The sequence below is a fragment of the Capra hircus genome, chromosome 3, assembly GCF_001704415.2.
Source record: "Capra hircus breed San Clemente chromosome 3, ASM170441v1, whole genome shotgun sequence".
Taxonomy (NCBI): domain Eukaryota; kingdom Metazoa; phylum Chordata; class Mammalia; order Artiodactyla; family Bovidae; genus Capra; species Capra hircus.
Window position 1 is genome coordinate 107,947,243 of NC_030810.1, and position 21,375 is coordinate 107,968,617.

Below are 21,375 nucleotides of genomic sequence, written 5' to 3' on the forward strand. Positions count from 1 at the left end.
GGGTCTTCCCAACCGAGAGATTGAACCTGGGTCTCTTGCACTGCAGGCAAATTCTTTATTATCTGAGCCACCAGATAAGTCCCCTATTTGATTATAAGTGTCCTCAAAAATAAAATGGAAAAAAAAGTATTTAATGCAGTTGGTATAAGAATAGGCACCTCATAAATGTGTTAACTATTATCCATATTACCTAGTGATTGCTGAAACAAGTAAAATCCAGTAAGCAAAATGGCCAAGAGAATGTTCTCTGACTGTCCAAGATTCTCATCAGTTTCCTGCAAAGAAGTTAGAAGTTGATATCTAACACGCCAGGTGTTATACACAGTGCTCATTATGTAGGTTCAATTTCAAATATCTTCATATCTTCATCAGTTTCCAAATTGAAAGCCACTTGAAATATTCTCATGGATGTACAATCTCACTGCTCCTGCTTGATTATTGTAGCCCGTATTTGGGGCTCTGAATGAACAAGACCATGTAAGCAGCACAAATACAGATGAAATGACTTAATGAGGACTTAATGAGGCTCATTGCATCTCTATACTTTCTCTCACAAGGGAAATACTCTCTACATTTATGGTTGGTTTACCCGTTTCTTTCTCTAGAGCTTCTGTATTCTTCCATTTCTCATCTTAGTGTTTAGCATATCCCTTGGTGTTTATTAAATACTGATTGAATTAAGACATATGGAAATCTAAAGGAAAGAACTTTGGTTTAAATTGATTTATATTCTAAGCTGCCTACAATTCTGTGTTGCTTTCTTCACTATGAAAAATAAACATTGTTTTTCAAATTTATTAATGTGCTTTGGAGCTTTTGTCTTTCCTGAATCTAAAGATTTATGCCTTTCATTGATTCTGTAAAATTATCAGCCACAGTTTCTTAAAATATTTCCTTTGCTCCTTATTTGTTTTGTCTCCTAATGAATTTCCTATTAGACTTATCTTGGATTTCATGTCAGTGTTCATATCTCTTAACTTTTTTGTTTGTACTCAACAGCTATTTAGCTCTGTCTTGTGCTATAAAAAAATTCTTCATCTCTCTCAATTTAGAAATATTCAAAAATTGCTTTCTTTGTTTTTTGCTTAATCCATGAATCAAGTTTTAAATTATGGTATTTGGAATATTCATGTCTGGAAGCTTAATCTTCTTGGTGTTTTTTGATGTTGCTTTCTCTTCTGGTGTTGTTTCTTTTCACATCTTTAAGCTTTAAAAATACAATTTCTTCAGTGTGTGATTTCTTGAGGGATCTAGCCTTTATTTGTTTGTCTGTTTACTTTCTTCATGCTGAATTATTTCTCTCCATATGCTGTAATTTTGGATTATGCACTCATATTAGGAAAGGCTTTATGTGTAGGAATTTTTTACAGACTGTGTTGAGTATTCTCAAAATAAACTTTGCTTTAAATTTTACCTAGTGTTGGGAATTCCCTGGTAGTGCAGTGGTTAGGACTGGTGCTTTCACTGCCCATGGCCCAGGTTCAGTCCTGGGCCTGGGACCTAAGACCCCACAAGCAGGTAGGTCCCCCAGAATTTTCATTCACTAAGTGTCGCAGAGATATCACAAACTTGGAATCACCTTTTAATTCTTTGGTTTGTGTATTCTAAGATCATACAAGGAGAATATTTTTGAGCGCCAGTCTCAGACTTGTGATCAGTAATCCTCAGAATGAGAAGCAAGCAAATAAGCCAATATTCAGTGATTACCCAGCCAAGCACACTTCCTTCCCTGACAATTAGGTAGATATTAATCAATTTTGTCACTGAGACCAGTGTATAGCAGGAAACTTAGTTTCAAATTTCCCTTTATTTGAGGCAAAGTCTCAAGGCCTTTTCTCCTTTTTTATTTTTTGGCTATCTGTGCAGCATGTGAGATCTTAGTTCTCCAACCAGGGATCAAACTCATTCCCCATGCATGGGATCACAGAGTCTTAACCATTGGATTGCCAGGGAAGTCCCGAGGCCTTGCTTCCTGATCTAAGTAACCACAATAGCCAACCCCCTAAGGAATACACAGAATGTCTTGTATGCCCGAGCATCATTTCCCGTTTGTATCTCTGGGTTCCCGTTTTTTTTCTGTTTGATTCCCTTATTTCATCAAGAGCACAGCTATGTATTCAAAAAAGAATGAAAAGACGTTTTTAATCTTGAATTTCTTAGTCTATTCAAGTTATACAATGTGCCATCTTGCCAGAAATAGAATCCATAACTGTGGACTTCCCTGGTGACACAATGTATGAGAATTTGCTTTCCAGTGCAGGGGACATGCATTCAATCTCTGGTCATGGAAGATTTCATATGCCACGGAGCAACTAAGACCATGTGCCACAACTTCTGAAGGCTTCACACCTAGAGCCCATACTCCACAAGAAGAGAAACCACCACAATGAGTAGCCCCCACCTGCTGCAACTAGCGAAAGCCCATGCAAAGCAACCAAGACTTAGAGCAGTCAAATAAATAAATAAATAAAAATTAAAAAAATAGTACTGGGCATTTGTTGAAAAATATTTCTAACAAAAAGAAAAAAGAATTCATAACTGTGTTTCATGTACTTATACACAGAAATCTAATAATCATGTGATAAAACAACACTTTAGATTTGAAAGTGAGTTAGAAAGGAATACTGTAATTGGATTCAATGGGTAGGGACAATAAGAAGATGGAGAAGAGGACTGGGGGCTGAGATAAAGGCTTAGTGGAGAATGACTAGGAAAATACAGAAGAGTGAGGAAGAAGGAAAGAGTAGAATGGCAAAGAGGAGAACACACAGGTGACAAAGAGCAGGAGTCCAGTAAGGACCAAAAACTTTGGAGCCAAATTTCATATTAGAAAACGCTCAGCTTTTTCCACTCAGTCATTTTTACAGATAAGAAAACTGAACTCAGAATGCTGATATAATTTCTCCAATACACTGTGTCCAGCAGGTATCCACTCAGGAGTTCGTCTTGACTCTCAGTCCAAAGCTCCTTTTGAGAAAATATTTTCTGCGGCGGGGGGTGGGGTGGGTGAGAAGCACACAGATCAAATGCTTGAGGAAAGAAAAGGCAAGGGAAAACTTGATGCAGAGTGGGAGGGAAAATGAGGTCAGTAAAAGATAAACTGTTATAAGAGGCAGTGGATTTCTCTAGAAGGGAAGTTGGGGTTTCTTTGGGCAGGGAGAAGGATGTAAGATGAGCCTGTGAGACAGTGTGGGGAGAGAAGCTCACATCTGGGTCCTGAGGAGAAGGAACTCAAGAGTTGTGATGGTGCTTGGTGTTTGGAGGAACACTAAATAAGAGATGTTAGAAAGAACATGAGAATTCTGATGGCCTAAGTGGCTCAGATGTTAAAGTGTCTGTCTACAATGCAGGAGACCCGGGTTCGAGCCCTGGGTTGGGAAGATCCCCTGGAGAAAGAAATGGCAATCCACTATAGTACTATTGTCTGGAAAATCTCATGGACAGAGGCTCCTGGCACGCTGCAGTCTATGGGGTCGCAAAGAGTCAGATACGGCTAAGCGACTTCACTTCACTTCAAGCACCAGTGAATCAAGAGGGAGGAACCCAGGGAGGTTTGGTCACCCAGGGAAGAATACTTGACTCCCTTTTATCCTGTCAATTTGAATTCTAATTAGGGTTTATCTCACCTATTCTGTTTTTCTCTTCTGGGGTTTCTTGGTCCAGGGAGCACATAGTTATCAGTGACCTATATGACCACCTTATTTTCTCCCAATTCCGCCCCCCTCCCCAAGTCATGGTAACCTTCCCTCTGGCCCCACTTTAGCCCTTGAAGTTGACCTCCGGTTTTGCTTTTCTTCAGCTTCGTTAGTTCTCAGAATTCCTTAGGCCTCTCCTGAGAAGCCCCTGTCCTTTCTCCTCCTTCAGATCTGTCCTTCATCCACCATAGCTGAGTTTATGCTCAGGGGTGGTGAAACTGCAGATCCATGGTGGGGCCACTACTCAATTACCAGCTGCTTCCTGCCCCCTGACTAGGATCAACTTTGCTATAGAAGTTGAGCTGAAGAATCAGGGGCTCTGCTCCACTTCTCTTTCCAGTCCTCTTCCCACTCTTCCCGTTCAGCTTCCTCTTCCTCCTCCTCCACTTTTAGCCTCTGCCTCCCTCCTCCTCCCTACATCCTCTTCCTCTTTTGAGCGTCCTCCTCTCCTCCTCCACCTGTTACGTCCCCTGGTGACTCTGCCCAGCTCCTCACCTTTTGGTTCCAGACTCCATTCCTCAGTTAATTAACTCTTGCTTCTCTTCTACCTATCCAAACTCAAACTGCCTCCTCCATGCTTTTCCCCAGTCCACAGTGAAGGATATAAGCACTGGTGGCTACACAGTTTTGGGGCCCAGTATTCTTGAGAGTCCCTTGGACTGCAAGGAGATCCAACCAGTCCTAAAGGAAATCAGTCCTGAGTGTTCATTGGAAGGACTGATGTTGGAGCTGAAACTCCAGTACTTTGGCCACCTGATGTGAAGAGCTGACTCATTTGAAAAGACCCTGACGCTGGGAAAGATTGAAGGCAGGAAGAGAAGGGGACAACAGAGGATGAGATGGCTGGATAGCATCACCAACTGAATTGGGTAAACTCCAGGAGTTGATGATAGACAGGGAGGCCTGGCATACTGCAGTCCATGGGGTCGCAAAGAGTCAGACATGACTGAGTGACTGAACTGAGCTGAACAAAATGTAAATATGGGGCCTCATATGTAAAAAGCAGGGAAAAAGGGCTTTTAATGGTTCTAAGACATCAATTTTTTCCTTTTCTTTTGAAGTCAACTTCGTTCTCTGTCTCTCTGTCTTTCAAGCTATGTTTCTTTAGTGTGTGTGTGGCTTTGTTTTTTGTTTTTTGTTTTTTTTTTGGTTTGTTTGTCTGTTTTAATTGGTTAGAGTCACTGTCTCTAGGGCAAAGGACATCTTTCAGCAAGTGCAGACTATCTTAGTTTCCTGGGTGCTTTACTTTCATGACTTTTTTTGTGTGTGTTTAATAACTCCTGGTTGAAATGCAATCATATTGTGTACAAGAGACGCTGAAGTAAACAGTGTTTTTGTTTAATTTTTTGGTCTTGAAATAGACTTTTGTGAAGCACTGAGTGTGTAGATTTCTGTCAATTAGGTGTTAAGTGGATTCATGTTTTGTTGTTGTTTTAACAGTCTTCAAATTCCTCTAGCATTACTTTGTTCAGTGTGGATAGAGAATTTTCCTTAATGTCTGCTTCACTCACAGGCTTGTGGTATTTCCTTTGTGAGGTGCTTCAAGATTTATGACCACACTATTTCCTCTTGTGCAGCAGTGGAACTTTCTTACTATTCCATGCTGGCTCATCTGGTTTGGAGACTGAGTAGGAGCATTATTTTTATTCTGACTCAGTCTCATTCTTAGGCAGGTGCCTAGTCTTTCAGTTTTGGGGGTTAGGCCTTCTAAGTGTTTCACCTTGCTCTCAGCAAGATGGAACCTCTAAAAATTAAGGACAGGCTATTTTAGTGTCGCTTCTTCACTTTTCTCCTTCTTCCAGCTGCTGTGTGTCTTCACCTATGTCCTGAAGACAACAGAGTTTTCTTCCTTTCCCCCTCCCACACTCCCACCCTCCCTCCTTTTCTGTGTGGGAAATAGTGGAGAAGATCTGGTTGGGATTTCTTGCCTATTTCACATCTCAGTCTTGTACCATGAGGAAGGATTTCTCTGGCCTATATCCTTGATTTCAATCTTTCAGGAGACCCTGGTGAGGTCCATGGAAAAAAGTGAATTTCCCTTATCTGTATGGAGAAGGAAATGGCAACCCACTCCAGTATTCTTGCCTGGAAAATCCCATGGATGGAGGAGCCTGGTAGTCCATTGGGTCACAAAGAGTCAGACACGACTGAGTGACTTTCCCTTATCTGTAACTCTCAGTGTGTAGATACTCATGCCTTTAGGAGTTTATAAACAATTTTATGTGAACTATTCTCACTGGCTTCTGTAGGATCTGACATCTGTCCCAAGCAAGCAAGGATTTGCATTTCGTATTTCCTTGGAGGAATCTGTCTTTCCTTAAGTTTTGGGTTAATTGATGGCCCTGATACTTCAGCGCTGTGATGGTTTCAAGAAAAGTTGTGATTTTGCTTGTCCAGCTTTTAAAAATTACAAATATTCAAATGAAATTCTTTCTAGCTTTTTATTTTCTAATCTTAGTTAAAAAATTTCTTCCTTGAATTAGCCTGAAATAACTTTTGTTTACTTATATACTAAGAATTAACAAAATAAATAGCATAAATACATCTATCCAGGTTATAAGTAGCATAAACAAATATTTAAGTGACTTTAGACAGTTACAAACACCATGAATGAGGGAGATCAGCATTTCCAGTAGAGAGCAGCATATGATAAAGCAAGCATGAAGCATTCAGGTAAGACCAGTAAGAAAATAATCTTGGATAAATGACTTCATTATATTCTATTAACTTTACTTCCTATATATTCTCAGTGGCTTCTTATTATGTGTTGACCTAAAACAAGTAGATGACCGCATATATCCCCAAACAAGATGGGTTTATTCTGGATGAGCAGAGAATTGCAATTTGGCATCTGCAATCATGGTGACCCATGTGAAAGCTTGAGAGTCCCCACTTTGGGTCTCCCAACTCTATTTAATTAAGATTTCTGTTTATTATTTTTTTACATCATTAATAAGAGATTTACAGCAGGACCCTTTCTGTAAACTTCATGTTTATTAGCATATACTTTAATCTGAAGTAAAACTCTAAAGTTTTTCACTTCATCAAGTAGGGGTAAATAACGTTTTCTGATTCTTGAATAATTTTATGTTGAAGATCACTATAACGTACAATATCATTTGATGCCTGTATCAAATTATGCCAACACTCAAAAATATTCACTGAGCACCTAGCACTTACCAGGCACTCTGTTAGATGTTGGGGATCCAGTACAGTAGGGGTTGTTGAAGAGAAAACCACAGGCCCATACTGGAGTCACTTGGCTAAAGTGCATGATGCCAAATCTAGATTCAATATCTGACTTAACTGCATTTCCAACCTTCACCAGAAATGTAATCTTAATCAACTATTTTGTAATTTTCTGATCAGCACCAATGGGATAATCTCCCTGTGAGGCCCTCTCCATCCTCCAGAGGAAGAAGACGCAATCTACATGATAAAATTCTCGCTATTCCCTTCCCCTCAAAAAGAAGTTGTCCTAGTCTAAAATAATCTTTTCTGTTGATAAATAGCTCACCTGACCTGCCCATTTTATAAAAACCTTCCATTTTATGCTGTTTCTCTGTGTGCCTTTGTAGTTGCTAGATGGGATGTTGTCCAATTAATGAATCATTGCATAAAGCCAGAAGATCTTCAAATTTACTCAGTTAAAACTTTTTTTTTTTTCTTCCACACAGGCTATAGATGTAACACCTCAGGACAACCTCTGAAGTCAAGATCCTGTTGGGTAAACAAAACAGTTAAGGGTCACCATTTTGGAAAATGTTGTTTCAAGAATGCCTGTGTGTGTGTGTGTGTGTGTGTGTGTGTGTGTGTGTGTGTGTGTGTGTGTGTGAGTGTTTGGTCTACAGTTTATACATTATAATAAGTCTCAGCACAGCAAGATTTGCAATTCTTGTTTCAGTGTTTTATCCCCCAAGGAATCTAAAAAGTCTTTGAATAAGGTTATTGCATTGTGTGTAACATGATTCACAAGTGTAACAGATACTTGTTCTCAGGCGGGTGCTACGTGATTGTTTGATGAATGACTATATGACAATGCAAGCCAAACAGAGGAGGGTTTTCTTTATGTTGCAATGCTCCTGTGATCTCTGTGATGGCTACTGGCTGCTCCCTAAGAATAATGAAGAATATGTGTCAGTTTATACTGTTTCTCAGGGAAATCATAGGGGATCCTGAAAAAGCTAGAAAAGTAATGAATGAGAACTCAGAGGTGTGAATGAGGTGGGTGGGAGTGAGAAAGGGGGGAGAAAATATTTGAGGAAATATTTTAAAAAAAGCGAGAGAAAGACAGAGTAACAGAAAAGAGCAGTGGCATGAGAACTTTAAGCAGGTTGCTGGGAAGACATTTAGTTTCATGCTTTTATTTCATGGTTGAGAAAGTCCTTACTGGTACATTGACTTTTCAATACACCTAAGACTTGGTCCATGACAGTTAGATTGGGAAGATGAACAGGATGGGAGCTGGTGACAAGGAGAGAACTTGGAAGCTAGAGAAGAGAGTCAGAACTGGAAGAGAAATGAGCATTTGGGTAGGCCGTCTGGGGATTAGGGAAGAAGCAGATTTCTTTTTCTTTTTTTTTTTCAGACAGTGAATAAAGGGAAGGTTCGTTGGTAAGAGAAGGAAGTTAGAGTAGAGGTGTTGTGTGGTAGGTTTGCTTAGAACAGAAATCAAAGAGCAACTTTTCTGAGAGAAAAAAATCTGCAAATGAGATGCTGTTTCTGCAACTTCCATTGCTCCTGGCTCTTTTCGTGGGTGGAGACAATGAAGAGAATAAGAACTCTGTTCCAGAAGGTAGGCGTATGTGTGTGTGAATGTGTGTGTTTGTGTGTGCACGCACGTGCATACCTGTGTGTATGGGGTTATTTCCCAAACCAGAAGATTGAGAGTATCAGCCTAGTTTCATTCTGAGTATCCCTGACCCAGACCCCTGTGCTCTTTTGAAGATTATACTCATATATAACACATAGGGCCCTGGGGCAGGCGTGTGTCTGCTGAGATACCTTGCCTTTCATCTGCATTCTGAGTTTCCTTTCTTTGGCACCTTTCATTCTCCAATCTCTCCTTCCCAATGCCCCTCCTTATTGTCTTTGTTCTTTCCCCACAGGCTTTCAGGAGCCCGTTTCCTTCAAAGTCATCTGTGTCTTATCCTTTCACAACAGTTCTTGGGTGCAAAGTCTGTGCTCAGGCTGGTTGGGTGAGTTGCAGACTCATGGCTGGAAGAACAACCCTGGCACTATTATTTACCTGTGGCCTTGGTCCAAGGGCAACTTCAGCAATGAGGAGTTGATGGAAATGCAAAATTTTTTTCACATGAGCTTCGTTAGATTTGTTCAGGCATTTTACAGCCTTGCCAAGAAATGGAAATTAGAATGTAAGTTCATTTTCCTTAACAGGGATTGGGGATATGATAGGGGGTGTGTGGGTTTTAATGAGTTTATTTCTCTAAGAAACAGCCTACAGTCAATTCTGAAACTTAAGTCTCCACACCATAGAATTGCAATTGTATCCTTTTGGGCAGAGGGTATAATCCAGACCCTGATTTCTCAGAAGGTTCAAGACTTCTGCTATTTACAGACTCCTCTCTCATTGACTTCAGGCTTGTGCTTTATTATCTTGCCTCATTGGTCCCTTGCAACAGCCTTTTTCTCCAGTTTCCAACTAGGCATCTATGTCTATATATTCACTGTTATCTATTGCATTTCATTCATCCTGGGTTATCTTAACCTCCATTTTCTCACATTAAGTCCTTCCTTATTCTCTTGCTCACATAATTTACACTGCCTTCTTTAAATATTTTACCTTCCTCCTTATGTCATTCATCTCTTCCTATATTCCCAATTGCCAATAATTCCCCTTTCTCTGAATATCTGATGAAACCAATCTTGCTTCATTTCCTCAAATCATCTGAAATTCTCCCTTCTGTTTCCATCATCCTTTGATTAATTTTATCTTTTTTATGCCCTCTTTTCTCTAATTTTCTTTGCCAGATCCCTTTGAGGGACAGATAGCAAAAGGCTGTGAGCTGCATGCTGGGGAAGCCCCAGTAGGCTTTATTCGGACTGCTTATCAAGGATCAGACTTCTTGAGCTTTCAGAACAAGTCATGGGTGTCCTCTCCAGAGGGTGGAAGGAGGGCTCAGATCCTCAGAAGACTACTCAATTTGTTCGAAGGAAACCAGGAAACAATACACAAGCTGCTCAGTGATACCTGCCCACGTTTCCTTTTGGGTCTTCTTGATGCTGGGAAGGCATATCTCCAGAGACAAGGTTAGTTCCACACCCTTTTCCATTAATATTTAGTTCTAAAATCACACCTTTTCATTTCCTAACATGGAACTAAGAGGTGGAGAGGATAATGGGTGACAATCCTAGATATGGGAAAGTGAAAGTTGCTCACTTGTATCTGATTCTTTGAAACCCCATGATCTGTTACAGTCCATGGAATTCTCCAGGCCAGAATACTGGAGTGAGTAGCCTTTCCCATTCTCCAGGGGATTTTCCAAACCCAGGTCTCCTGCATTGCAGGTGGATTCTTTACCAGCTGAGCCACAAGGGAAGCCCAAGAATCCTGGAGGGGTAGCTTATCCCTTCTCCAGAGGATCTTCCTGATCCAGGAATTAGGCCAGGGTCAATGTGGGAAAGTGTGTCTATCTAAATTGATGTAAAATCTGAACTTCTGGGTCTGCATTAGAGTCCTCATCTAACCATCTTCCTTGTCCTCTGCAGTACGACCAGAGGCCTGGCTCTCCCCGGGCCCCAGTCCTGGCCCTGGCCAACTGACGCTGGTTTGTCATGTCTCTGGCTTCTACCCAAAGCCCATTTGGGTGATGTGGATGCGGGGTGAGCAGGAGCAACAGGGCACTCAGAGAAATGACATCTTACCTAACGCTGATGGGACATCGTATCTTCGAGTTTCCTTGGATGTGGAAGCCAGTGAGGCATCTGGCCTGAGTTGCCGGGTGAGGCACAGCAGTCTAGGAGGCCAGGACATCATCCTCCACTGGGGTGAGGAAAAACTGGGGCCCTGCTGGGATGGGAATAGGTGGTCCTCAAGCAGACTAAGAGAGCCAGGTGAAAAATTGGGGATTCTAGGGACTGCAGACCCAAAAGGAATAAAAATAAAATAAAAAATATAGGAGTTGAAAATGAGAACCCTAGAGACATAGGGAAATCTTGAGGTTAGATGAAGGAGGGATGAGAGAAGAAATAGGGAAGAAGAAGAGGGTGAGGTGACACTCCAGTAACAAAGGAAGAGCACAGAAATGCAGTAAAACAGTGGGTGGGGTTGTGAGGAAACCTGTGTGTGTCTTGTCCGCAGATCATCACAGCTCTGTGGGCTGGATCGCCTTGGCAGTGATAGTGACACTGGTGCTCATGGCAGGTCTTGCATTTTGGCTTTGGAAGCACTGGTGAGTTCTTTGTGTGCATCCTTCCTGCCCCTTTTCAAGCCCCCACTTGTTTGTCCATCCTTTTTCTTCTCTCTCATCAGTTTTCCAGACCTCTTTCTTCTTAGCAGTCATTTCTTACCTCCACTCCATGTAGAGTAACTTCCATCTTTGTTCTCATTAGGACACACCGTGAATCCCCAAGCTCTAGTCTCCCTTTGGAATGAGATCCCAGCTGCCCAGGAACTCAGGACACATCTAAACAGACTTAGGTGATGATGGCCTTTCCACTTTCCTTACAGAGAATTTTTAGTTGTTGTGTTTTTTCGCTTAATGATCAATTGTCAATTAAGCTAAATGCATTTTTGCAGAATTTGTCATTCTAACCTGTGTTGGGGATTTTAAATACTGAATGGAATAAGGTTCTAGGATCCTTCACATATTCAAATGTGAGTGCATCATCAGGCTTATTTCAGATATTACTTCCTCCAGAGGGTCTTTTCTCATTCACAAGTGGAAGCTGTCTCTGCCTCGTCTGAACTGCCATTGTAATTTAACTGAACTTTTAAAGTCCTCCTCATTTTAGACCCTTTGTTGTAGCGATTTATTTCCCCTTTCCCTTCTATTTTATAACCTTCTTGAGAACAAAGTCCATGTCTTTTTACTATTTGTATCTATGGCAAAATGTCTTATCTGTATGTAGTATGTTGTAAGTAAAAATCTGGATTGAATTTATTCTGAATTTATGATCTTAAAAAATTTTTTTTTTCCTTCCTGTCATCTTTGTAGTAGTTGAGACATCTGATGCTCTTCTGGTTAAAAGTCTTTTCACTTGGCCAAGAGACTGCACTTAGTGATCTCAGTTTTTAATCATTTTTCTGAGCCCTTGAGGAGAAACACAGTTTTATATTTGACCATTCTTATTTTTTAACTCTAGAGATTAATTTGAATGAAAATATTTCTTTATATTGAGAGTCCATTGTACTGCAAGGATATCAAGCCAGTCAATCCTAAAGGAAATCCATCCTAAATGTTCATTGGAAACTGATGTTGAAGCTGAAGCGACAATACTTTGGCCACCTAAGGCGAAGAGTGTACTCATTGGAAAAGACCTTGATCCTGGGAAAGATTGAGTGTAGGAAGAGAAAGGGAGGACAGAGGATGAAATGGATGGATGGCATCACTGACTCAATGAACATGAGTTTGAACAATAGTGAGATAAGGGAGGACAGGGAAGCCTGGGCCTGCTGCAGTCTGTGGGGTCACAAAGAATTGAACATGAGAGCAACTGAACAAATTGATTTATAAGTATTTTAAATAAAAAGCAGAAGACAGAATGTAGACTCATATTATTTAAAATGTTTCAATGATAAGGAACAGAGTTATCACCTTGTTAGACATATAGAATCTTGGAGCTCAGCTAAGACTTCCTGAAACACAATTTGTATTTCAGCAAAATCAGCAGGGTTTATAAATGCATTAAAATTTGAGAAGCACTGATATGGGTGACATCTGAGAGGTAGTAGTGCCAGTGTGTCCCTGAAGAGAAAAGAAGATGATCAAGAAAAGAGAGCAAGAATGTTGATCCTGAGGTTGAAGTGAGGTCAAGGCAAAGAGATTACAATGTAAGATTGCATTCGTACGGATTTTTGAGTATATGCCTTGCAATGCAGAGAACATGGGTTTCATGTGTCCCACCCCTGGTCAGGGAACTAAGATCCCACATGCCATGGAGCAACTAAGTCCATGCACCATAACTAGAGAGCCTGGGTGCTGGAATGAAAAGATTCTGCGTGCCACAACTAGGACTTGACCCAGCCAAATAAAAACAAACAAATCAAAACGGGTCATCATCTCATGAATCTACAAGTCTAATTCTTCTCTCACATTTTCCATATCTTCGTCTTAGCATTATAGATAGTATGTTGTATATAACGTTTCTTGTTTCAATATAGTTTACTTTGATGTTCTCTCCTCTCCAAAATTAGGTCTGCTTTCTGGAGGGAATCTAAGCATAATTCACTGCCCTGGTATAGAATATTTTCAGCCCATAGAATTTTTTTCCCTCATGCTTCTAATTCCCAGTCAACACCGATTTTGTATTCAATATCTTTTTAAAGGCAACAAATATTCTAATTTTTATGACCAGAGTTTAGATTTGTTTTTGAATTTCATGTTACTAGGGTCATATTGTAAAACCTATTTTTTGTCTGCCTTCTTTCAGTCAACATTGTTTTTGTGAGATTTATTCATGTTGTAACATATAGCAGTAATTCGTTATTTTCCATTGCTGTGTAGCATTCCATTGTGTGACTGCACCACCATTTAGCCATTCTACTGTTGATGGACATTTTCACTGTTTCCAGATTTTAGTTATGTTGAATAATGTTGCTTTGAACACTTGTATACATGTCTTTTTGCAAACATAAACAGCCCTTTCTCTTGGAAATAGACATACAAATGAAATTGCTGAGCCCGGTTTATATGTATTTTTCACATTTAATAGATAAGTGGCAAACAAGTTTTCAGTGGTTATACCAATCTACCTTTCATCTTCTCAACATTGTCACTCATATTTGATGTATTTATCCTTTAAATTTTAACCTTTTTAATGGGAGTATAGTATATCCAAATTTTTTGGTTTATGTTTCCATGATGGCTAATGGTACTTGACATATTTTCACATGCCTTTGAGCCTTTTATATACACTGTTTTGTGAAGTAATGGTTTAAGGTTTTAGCTATGTGTATGTGTGTGTGTGTGTGTATGGAAGAGTGACATTTTCATTTCATTTCAAGGTCAGTTTCAAGTGACATTTCAAGTGACATTTTCATTTCATTTCAAGGTCAGTTTTCATTCCAATCCCAAAGAAAGGCAATACCAAAGAATGCTCAAACTACCGCACAATTGCACTCATCTCACATGCTAGTAAAGGAATGCTCAAAATTCTCCACGCCAAGCTTTAGCAATACATAAACTGTGAACTTCCACATTCTTAAGCTGGCTTTAGAAGAGGCAGAGGAGCCAGAGATCAAATTGCCAGCATTTGCTGGATCATGGAAAAAGCAAGAGAGTTCCAGAAAAACATCTATTTCTGCTTTATTGACTATGCCAAAGCCTTTGACTGTGTGGATCACGATAAACTGGAAAATTCTGAAAGAGATGGGAATACCAGACCACCTGACCTGCCTCTTGAGAAACCTATATACAGGTCATGAAGCAACAGTTAGAACAGGACATGGAACAACAGATTGATTCCAAATCAGGAAGGGAGTCCATCAAGGCTGTATATTGTCACCCTGCTTATTTAACTTATATGCAGAGTACATTATGAGAAATTCTGGACTGGATGAATCACAAGCTGGAATCAAGATTGCTGGGAGAAATATCAATAACCTCAAATAAGCAGATGACACCACCCTTATGGTAGAAAGCAAAGAAGAACTAAACAGCCTCTTGGTGAAAGTGAAAGAGGAAATTGAAAAAGTTGGCTTAAAATTCAATACTAAGAAAACTAAGATTATGGCATCTGGTCCCATCATTTCATGGGAAATAGATGGGGAAACAGTGAAAACAGTGACAGAATTTATTTTGGGGGGCTCCAAAATCACTGCAGATGATGATTGCAGCCATGAAATTAAAAGACGCTTGCTTTTTGGAAGAAAAGATATGCAAAACCTAGACAGTGCATTAAAAAGCAAAGACATCACTTTGGTGACAAAGGTCCATATAGTCAAAGATATGGTTTTTTCAGTGGCCGTGTAAGGATATTAGAGTTGGACCATAAAGAAGGCTGAGCACTGAAGAATTGATGCTTTTGAACCGTGGTGTTGGAGAAGACTCTTGAGAGTCCCCTGGGCATCAAGGAGATCCAACCAGTCCATCCTAAATGAAATCAGTCCTGAATATTCACTGGAAGGACGGATGCTGAAGCTGAAGCTCCAATACTTTGGTCACCTGATGTGATGAACAGACTCATTAGAAAAGACCCTAATGTTGTGAAAGTTTGAAGGTGGGAGGAGAAGGGTATGACAGAGGATGAGATGGTTGGATGGCATCACCAACTCAATGGACATGAGTTTGAGTAAACTCTGGGAGTTGGTGATGGACAGAGGAGCCTGACTTGCTGCAGTCCCTGGGGTCACAAAGAGTCAGACACGACTGAGCGACTGAATTGAACGGAACAGAACGCTGGAATCCAAGAATCACATGATAAAACAGTGCTTTAGATTTCAAAATGACTCAGGAAGAAAGGTGAGATTAGGTTGTAGGGTTCAGTTCAGTTCAGTCGCCCAGTCGTGTCCAACTTTTTGCGACCCCATGAATTGCAGCACGCCAGGCCTCCCTGTTCATCACCATCTCCCGGAGTTCACTCAGACTCACGTCCATCGAGTCTGTGATGCCATCCAGCCATCTCATCCTCTGTCATCCCCTTCTCCTCCTGCCCCCAATCTTTCCCAGGATCAAAGTCTTTCCCAATGAGTCAACTCTTCACATGAGGTGGCCAAAGTACTGGAGTTTCAGCTTTAGCATCATTCCTTCCAAAGAAATCCCAGGGCTGATCTCCTTCAGAATGGACTGGTTGGATCTCCTTGCAGTCCAAGGGACTCTCAAGAGTCTTCTCCTACAGCACAGTTCAAAAGCATCAATTCTTCAGCGCTCAGCCTTCTTCACAGTCCAACTCTCACATCCATACATGACTACTGGAAAAACCATAGCCTTGACTAGATAGACCTTAGTCGGCAAAGTAATGTCTCTGCTTTTGAATACGCTATCTAGGTTGGTTATAACTTTTCTTCCAAGAAGTAGGCGTCTTTTAATTTCATGGCTGCAGTCACCATCTGCAGTGATTTTGGAGCCCCCCAAATTAAAGTCTGACACTGTTTCCACTGTTTCCCCATCTATTTCCCATGAAGTGATGGGACCAAATGCCGTGATCTTCGTTTTCTGAATGTTGAGCTTTATACCAACTTTTTCGCTTTCCTCTTTCACTTCATCAAGAGGCTTTTTAGCTCCTCTTCACTTTCTGCCATAAGGGTGGTGTCATCTGCATATCTGAGGTTATTGATACTTCTCCCGGCAATCTTGATTCCAGCTTGTGTTTCTTCCAATCCAGCGTTTCTCATGATGTACTCTGCATATAAGTTAAATAAGCAGGGTGACAATATACAGCCTTGACGTACTACTTTTCCTATTGGGAACCAGTCTGTTGTTCCATGTCCAGTTCTAACTGTTGCTTCCTGACCTGCATACAGATTTCTCAAGAGGCAGGTTAGGTGATCTGGTATTCCCATCTCTTTCAGAATTTTCCACAGTTTCTTGTGATCCACACAGTCAAAGGCTTTGGCATAGTCAATAAAGCAGAAATAGATGTTTTTCTAGAACTCTCTTGCTTTTTCCATGATCCAGCGGATGTTGGCAATTTGATCTCTCGTTCCTCTGCCTTTTCTAAAACCAGCTTGAACAGATGGAGAGGAAGGCCAAGAGTTGAGATAAAGGCTTAGTGGAGAATGAAGGGAAGACACAGAAGAATGAGAGAGGAGGGAGACGCAGAGTAGGGACAGAGGAGAACACACTGGTCAGAAGGTGTAGGAGCATAGTAAGGCACAAAATTGTTGGAGCCAAACGTGTTGCTGGACATATTCAGTTATTTTTACTTAATTATTTTACAGATAAGAAACTAAGTCCAGAATGCTATGATCGCTCCAATATACTGCTATATCCAGCAAGTGTCTTTCCAGGGTTTATCTTGCTCTCAGTCCAAACCTCCTTTTGAAATGTGAAGTGACAGTCACTCAGTCGTGTCTGACTCTTTGCCACCCTGTGGACCGTAGCTGGCCAGGTTTCTCTGTCTATGGAATTCTCCAGGAAAGAGTACTGGAGTGGGCAACCATTCCCTTCTCCAGGGGATCTTCCTGACTCAGGGATCAAACTGAGGTTTCCCTCACTGAAACAAGATTCTTTACCATCTGAGCCACCAGGATTGCAGAGTATTTGCTGTGAGGGATGAGAAGCAAACAGAACAGATGCATGAAGCCAGAAAAGTGAAGGGGAATCTTGAAGCAGAGTGGGAGGGAAAATCAGGCCAGTAAAAGGCACATCATTGTAAAAGGCAGTGGATTTCTCTATCAGGGAAGCTGAGGTTTCTTTTGGTGTAGAGGAGATGTAGGATAAGCCTGTGAGATAGTGTAGGGAGAGGAGCTCACACCTGGGTCCTGAGGGGATGGAATTAAAGAGCTAGATTGTGTATGGAAGAGCACCAAGAGAAAATTGTTAGAAAGAATATGAGATTGCTGGTGGCCTAAGCACCAATGATTTAACTCTTGATCAATGAATCAAGAAGGATCCTCAGGGAGGTCTTGTGACCCAGGGAAGAATACCGGACTCCCCTAGGATATCCAACCAACTTGATTTACAATCAAGTTATAGCCCAACATGCCTAGATTTCTAGGTTTTGCTGGTTCAGGGAGCAGATCTCTGTTCTTTTCTTTCTCCCCCCACCCCCCGCCTCTGGTCACAGTCATCTCACCCCTGCCCCCACCTTATCCTTTGAGTTTGGCTTCCAATTCTGGTTTTTCTCAGCTCCCCCATTTCTCAGTATTTCTCAGTCAGCTCCCGAGAAACCCCTATCCTTTCTCCTCAGTCAGAGTTGTACTTCATCCACCATAGCTGAGTGTATGCTCAGGAGTGGAGCTCTCTGGGAAGCTGCAGGTCTACAGTGGGGCCACAACTCAAGTATCAGCTGCTTCCTGCTCCTTGATTAGGACCAATGCTTCCCACAGAAGCTGAGTTGAAGAACCAGTGGCTCTGCTCCACTTCTCTTTCCAATCCTCCTCCTGCTCTTCCCTCTCATCTTCCTCTCCTTCCTCCTCCCATCCCAGCCTCTGCCACTCTCCTCCTCTTTCTTCTTGTTCCTCCCTCCTCCCTTCTTCTTCCTCTTCTGGGCTTCCTCCTCTCCTCCTCCATCTGTTATGTCCTTGGTCTCTCTGCCCTGCTCCCAACCTGTTGTTTCCAGACTCTATTCCTCAGGTAGTTAACTCTTCTTCCTACCCAAACTCAAACTGCCTCCTCCTTGCTTTTCCCCAGTCTACAGTGAATGGTATAATCACTGGTGGCTACTCAATTTTGGAGTCCAGCACCAAATATAAATGTGGGACCTCATATTTAAAAAGCAGGGGAGAAATGCCTTTCCTGGTTCTCTTGCAGGCTTGCAGGCTTTGGTATTTCCTTTGTTCTCTTGTATCAGTGGAAAGTTCCTTTGTGAGGTTCTTAAAGAAGATTTATGGTCACACTATTGCCTCTCTTGCATCAGTGGAAAGTTCCTACTACTCCTTGCTCGCTCACCTGCTTGGAAGGGGAAGTAGTGACATTATCTTAATCTGGCTCTGTCTTATTCTTAAGGGACTTGGGCCTTCTAAGTGTTTCCACATTGCTCTCAGCAGGATGGAATCTCTAATAGGTGAGGACAGGCTCTTTTAGCATCCCTTCTCCACTTTTCTCCTTCCTCCAGCTGCTGTGTGTCTTCACCCATGTTCTAAAGACAATAGAACTTTCTTCCCTTCCCCCTTCCATGCTCCCAGCCTCCCTCCTTTTTCTGTATGGGAGATAGTGGGGCAAGATCTGGTTGGGACTTCCTGCCTTTCTCAGATCTCAGGCTTGTACCATGAGGAAGGATTTCTCTGGTCTATATATTTGATTCCAGTCTTTCGGGAGCCCTTGGTGAGGTACATGGAAAAAAGTGAATTTCCCTTGTCTATGGATCCTAAGTGTTCTATATATTTACACTAGCCTTTAGGAATTTATTAACAGTTTTAGCTGAATTATTCTTACTGTCTTGTGCAGCATCTGGTATCTGTCTAAAATAAACAAGGATTTGCTTTTCTTATTTCCTTGGAAGAATCTGTCTTTCCTTAAATTTTGGGTTAATTGTTGGTCTTGATACTTCAATATTGTGATGGTTTCAAGAAAAGTTGTGATTTTGCTTATCTAGCTTTTAAAAATTACAAATATTCCAGTGAAGCTCTTTCTGGGTTTCTATTTTCTAATCTTAATTTTCCCAAAAGTTTTCTTCTTTGAATTAGCTCAAGATAATTTCTGATTAGTTACATAATAAGAAATAATAAAATAAATAGCCTAAATGCATCTATCCAGGTGATAAGTAGCATAAACAAATATTTAACAGACTTTGAATAGTTATAAACACCATGAATGAGGGAGATCAGCATTTCCAGCAGAGAGCAGCATATGATAAAGCAAGCATGGAACATTCAGGGAAGACCAATAAGAAGAGAATCTTGTATAAATAACTCCAGAATATTCTATTCACTTTACTTCCCACATATTATTACTAGTTTCTTGTTATGTGTTGACCTAAAACAAATAGATGACGAGATATATCCCAAGACAAGATGGGTTTATTCAGGAAGAACAGAGAATTGCAATTTGGCATCTGCAATCATGGTAAGCCATGGGAAATACTGAGAACCTCTACTTCGGGTTTCCTGACTTTAATTAGTTGAGGTTTTTGTTTATTAATTTTTACATCATTAATAAGAGATTTACAGCAGGATCCTTTGTGTAAACATTATACTTATTAGCATGTACTTTAGTAAAAAAAAAAAAACACCCTAAAGTTTCTCATTTCATCAAGTAAGGTTTTTTGTTGTTCAGTTGCTAAGTTGGGTCTGACTTTGGGACCAATGGGCTACAGCACACCAGGCTTCCTGTCCTTCACTATTTCCCAGAGTTTGCTCAAACTCATGACTATTGAGTTGGTGATGCTACTTAACCATCTCATCCTCTGTCACCCCTTCTCCTTTTGCCTTCAATTTTCCCCAGCATCAGGGTCTTTTCCAGTGAATCAGCCCTTTGCATCAGGTGGCCAAAGTCTTGGAGCTTCACCTTCAGCATCAGTCCATCAAATGAACATTCAGGATTGATTTCCTTTAGGATTGACTGGTTTTGATCTCCTTGTTGCCCAAAGGACTCCCAGGAGTGTTTTCTAGCTCCACAATTTGAAAGCACCAGTTCTTTGGTGCTCAATTTACTGTATGAGCCAACTCCCACATCTGTACATGATTACTGGAAAATCCATAGCTTTGACTATACGGACCTTGGTCAGCAAAGTGATGTCTTTGTTTTTTAACATGCTATCTAGGTTTGTTTTAATGTTCCTTTCAAGGAGCAAGCATCTTTTAATTTCATAGCTGCATTCACCATCCACAGTGATTTTGGAGCCCAAGAAAGTAAAATCTGTCACTGCTTCTACTTTTTCCTCTTCTATTTGCCATGAAGTAATGGGACCAGATGCCATGATTTTAGTTTTTGAATGTTGAGTTGTAAGCCAGCTTTTTCACTCTCCTCTTTCACCTTCCTCAAAAGGCTCTTTAGTTCCTCTTCTCTTTCTGACATTAGGGTTGTGACATCTGCATATCTGAGTTTGTTGATATTTCTCCCAGAAATCTTGATTCCAGCTTGTGATTCATCTAGCTTGACATTTTCCATGAGGTACTGTGCATATAAGTTAAATAAACTGGGTGACAGTATACAGCCTATTGTACTCCTTTCCTAATTTTGAACCAGTCAGCTGTTCCATGTAAGGTTCTCACTGTTGACCCACATATAAGTGGACCTTAAGAAGCATTACTACAAAGTTAGTGGAGGTGATGGAATTCCGGCTGAGTTGTTAACTAAAAGATGATGCTGTGAAAGTGCTGCACTCAATATGTCAGTAAATTTGAAAAACTCAGCAGTGACCACAGGTCTGGAAAGGGTGTTTTCACTACAGTCTCAAAGAAGGGCAGTTGAAAGAATGTTCAAACCTTGATTCAATATCTAACTTAATTGCAGTTTTGGCCTTCATCAGAAATGTAATCATAATCAACCATTTTGTAATTTTGAATTGGCACCGATGAGATAATCTTTCAGATAGGCGCTCTCCAATTTCCAGAGGAAGAAGAGGCAATCTACATGATAAACTCCTTGCCATTCCCTTCCCCTCAAAAATACGTTCTGCCTTAAAATAACCCTTTCTTTTCTTTTGAAAATAGCTCCTCTGCACCACCTTTCTTCCTATAAAAACCCTCCATTTTATACTGTTCCTCTGTGTACCCTTCCAGCTGCTAGAAAGAATGCTGCCCAATTCATGAATCATCGAATAAAGTCCATTAGATCTTCAAATTTACTCAGTGAAAACAATTTTTTAAACAGACTATAGGTCAAATACCTCAAGGCAATGTCTGAAGACGAGATCCTGTTGGGTAAACAAAACAGTTAAGGGCCACCATTTTGGC

The 21,375-nt window shown here is 40.8% G+C and overlaps 1 protein-coding gene across 1 annotated transcript; it reads left to right on the forward strand.

The window, feature by feature from the left end:
• LOC102179999 (T-cell surface glycoprotein CD1a-like) lies at positions 8,320 to 11,823 on the forward strand. The gene is made up of 6 exons (XM_005677290.3): positions 8,320 to 8,490; positions 8,804 to 9,070; positions 9,687 to 9,965; positions 10,425 to 10,703; positions 11,017 to 11,107; positions 11,268 to 11,823. Exons 1-6 carry the CDS (start codon positions 8,409 to 8,411, stop codon positions 11,308 to 11,310), a joined length of 1,041 nt encoding a protein of 346 aa, XP_005677347.1. The 5' UTR covers positions 8,320 to 8,408; the 3' UTR covers positions 11,311 to 11,823.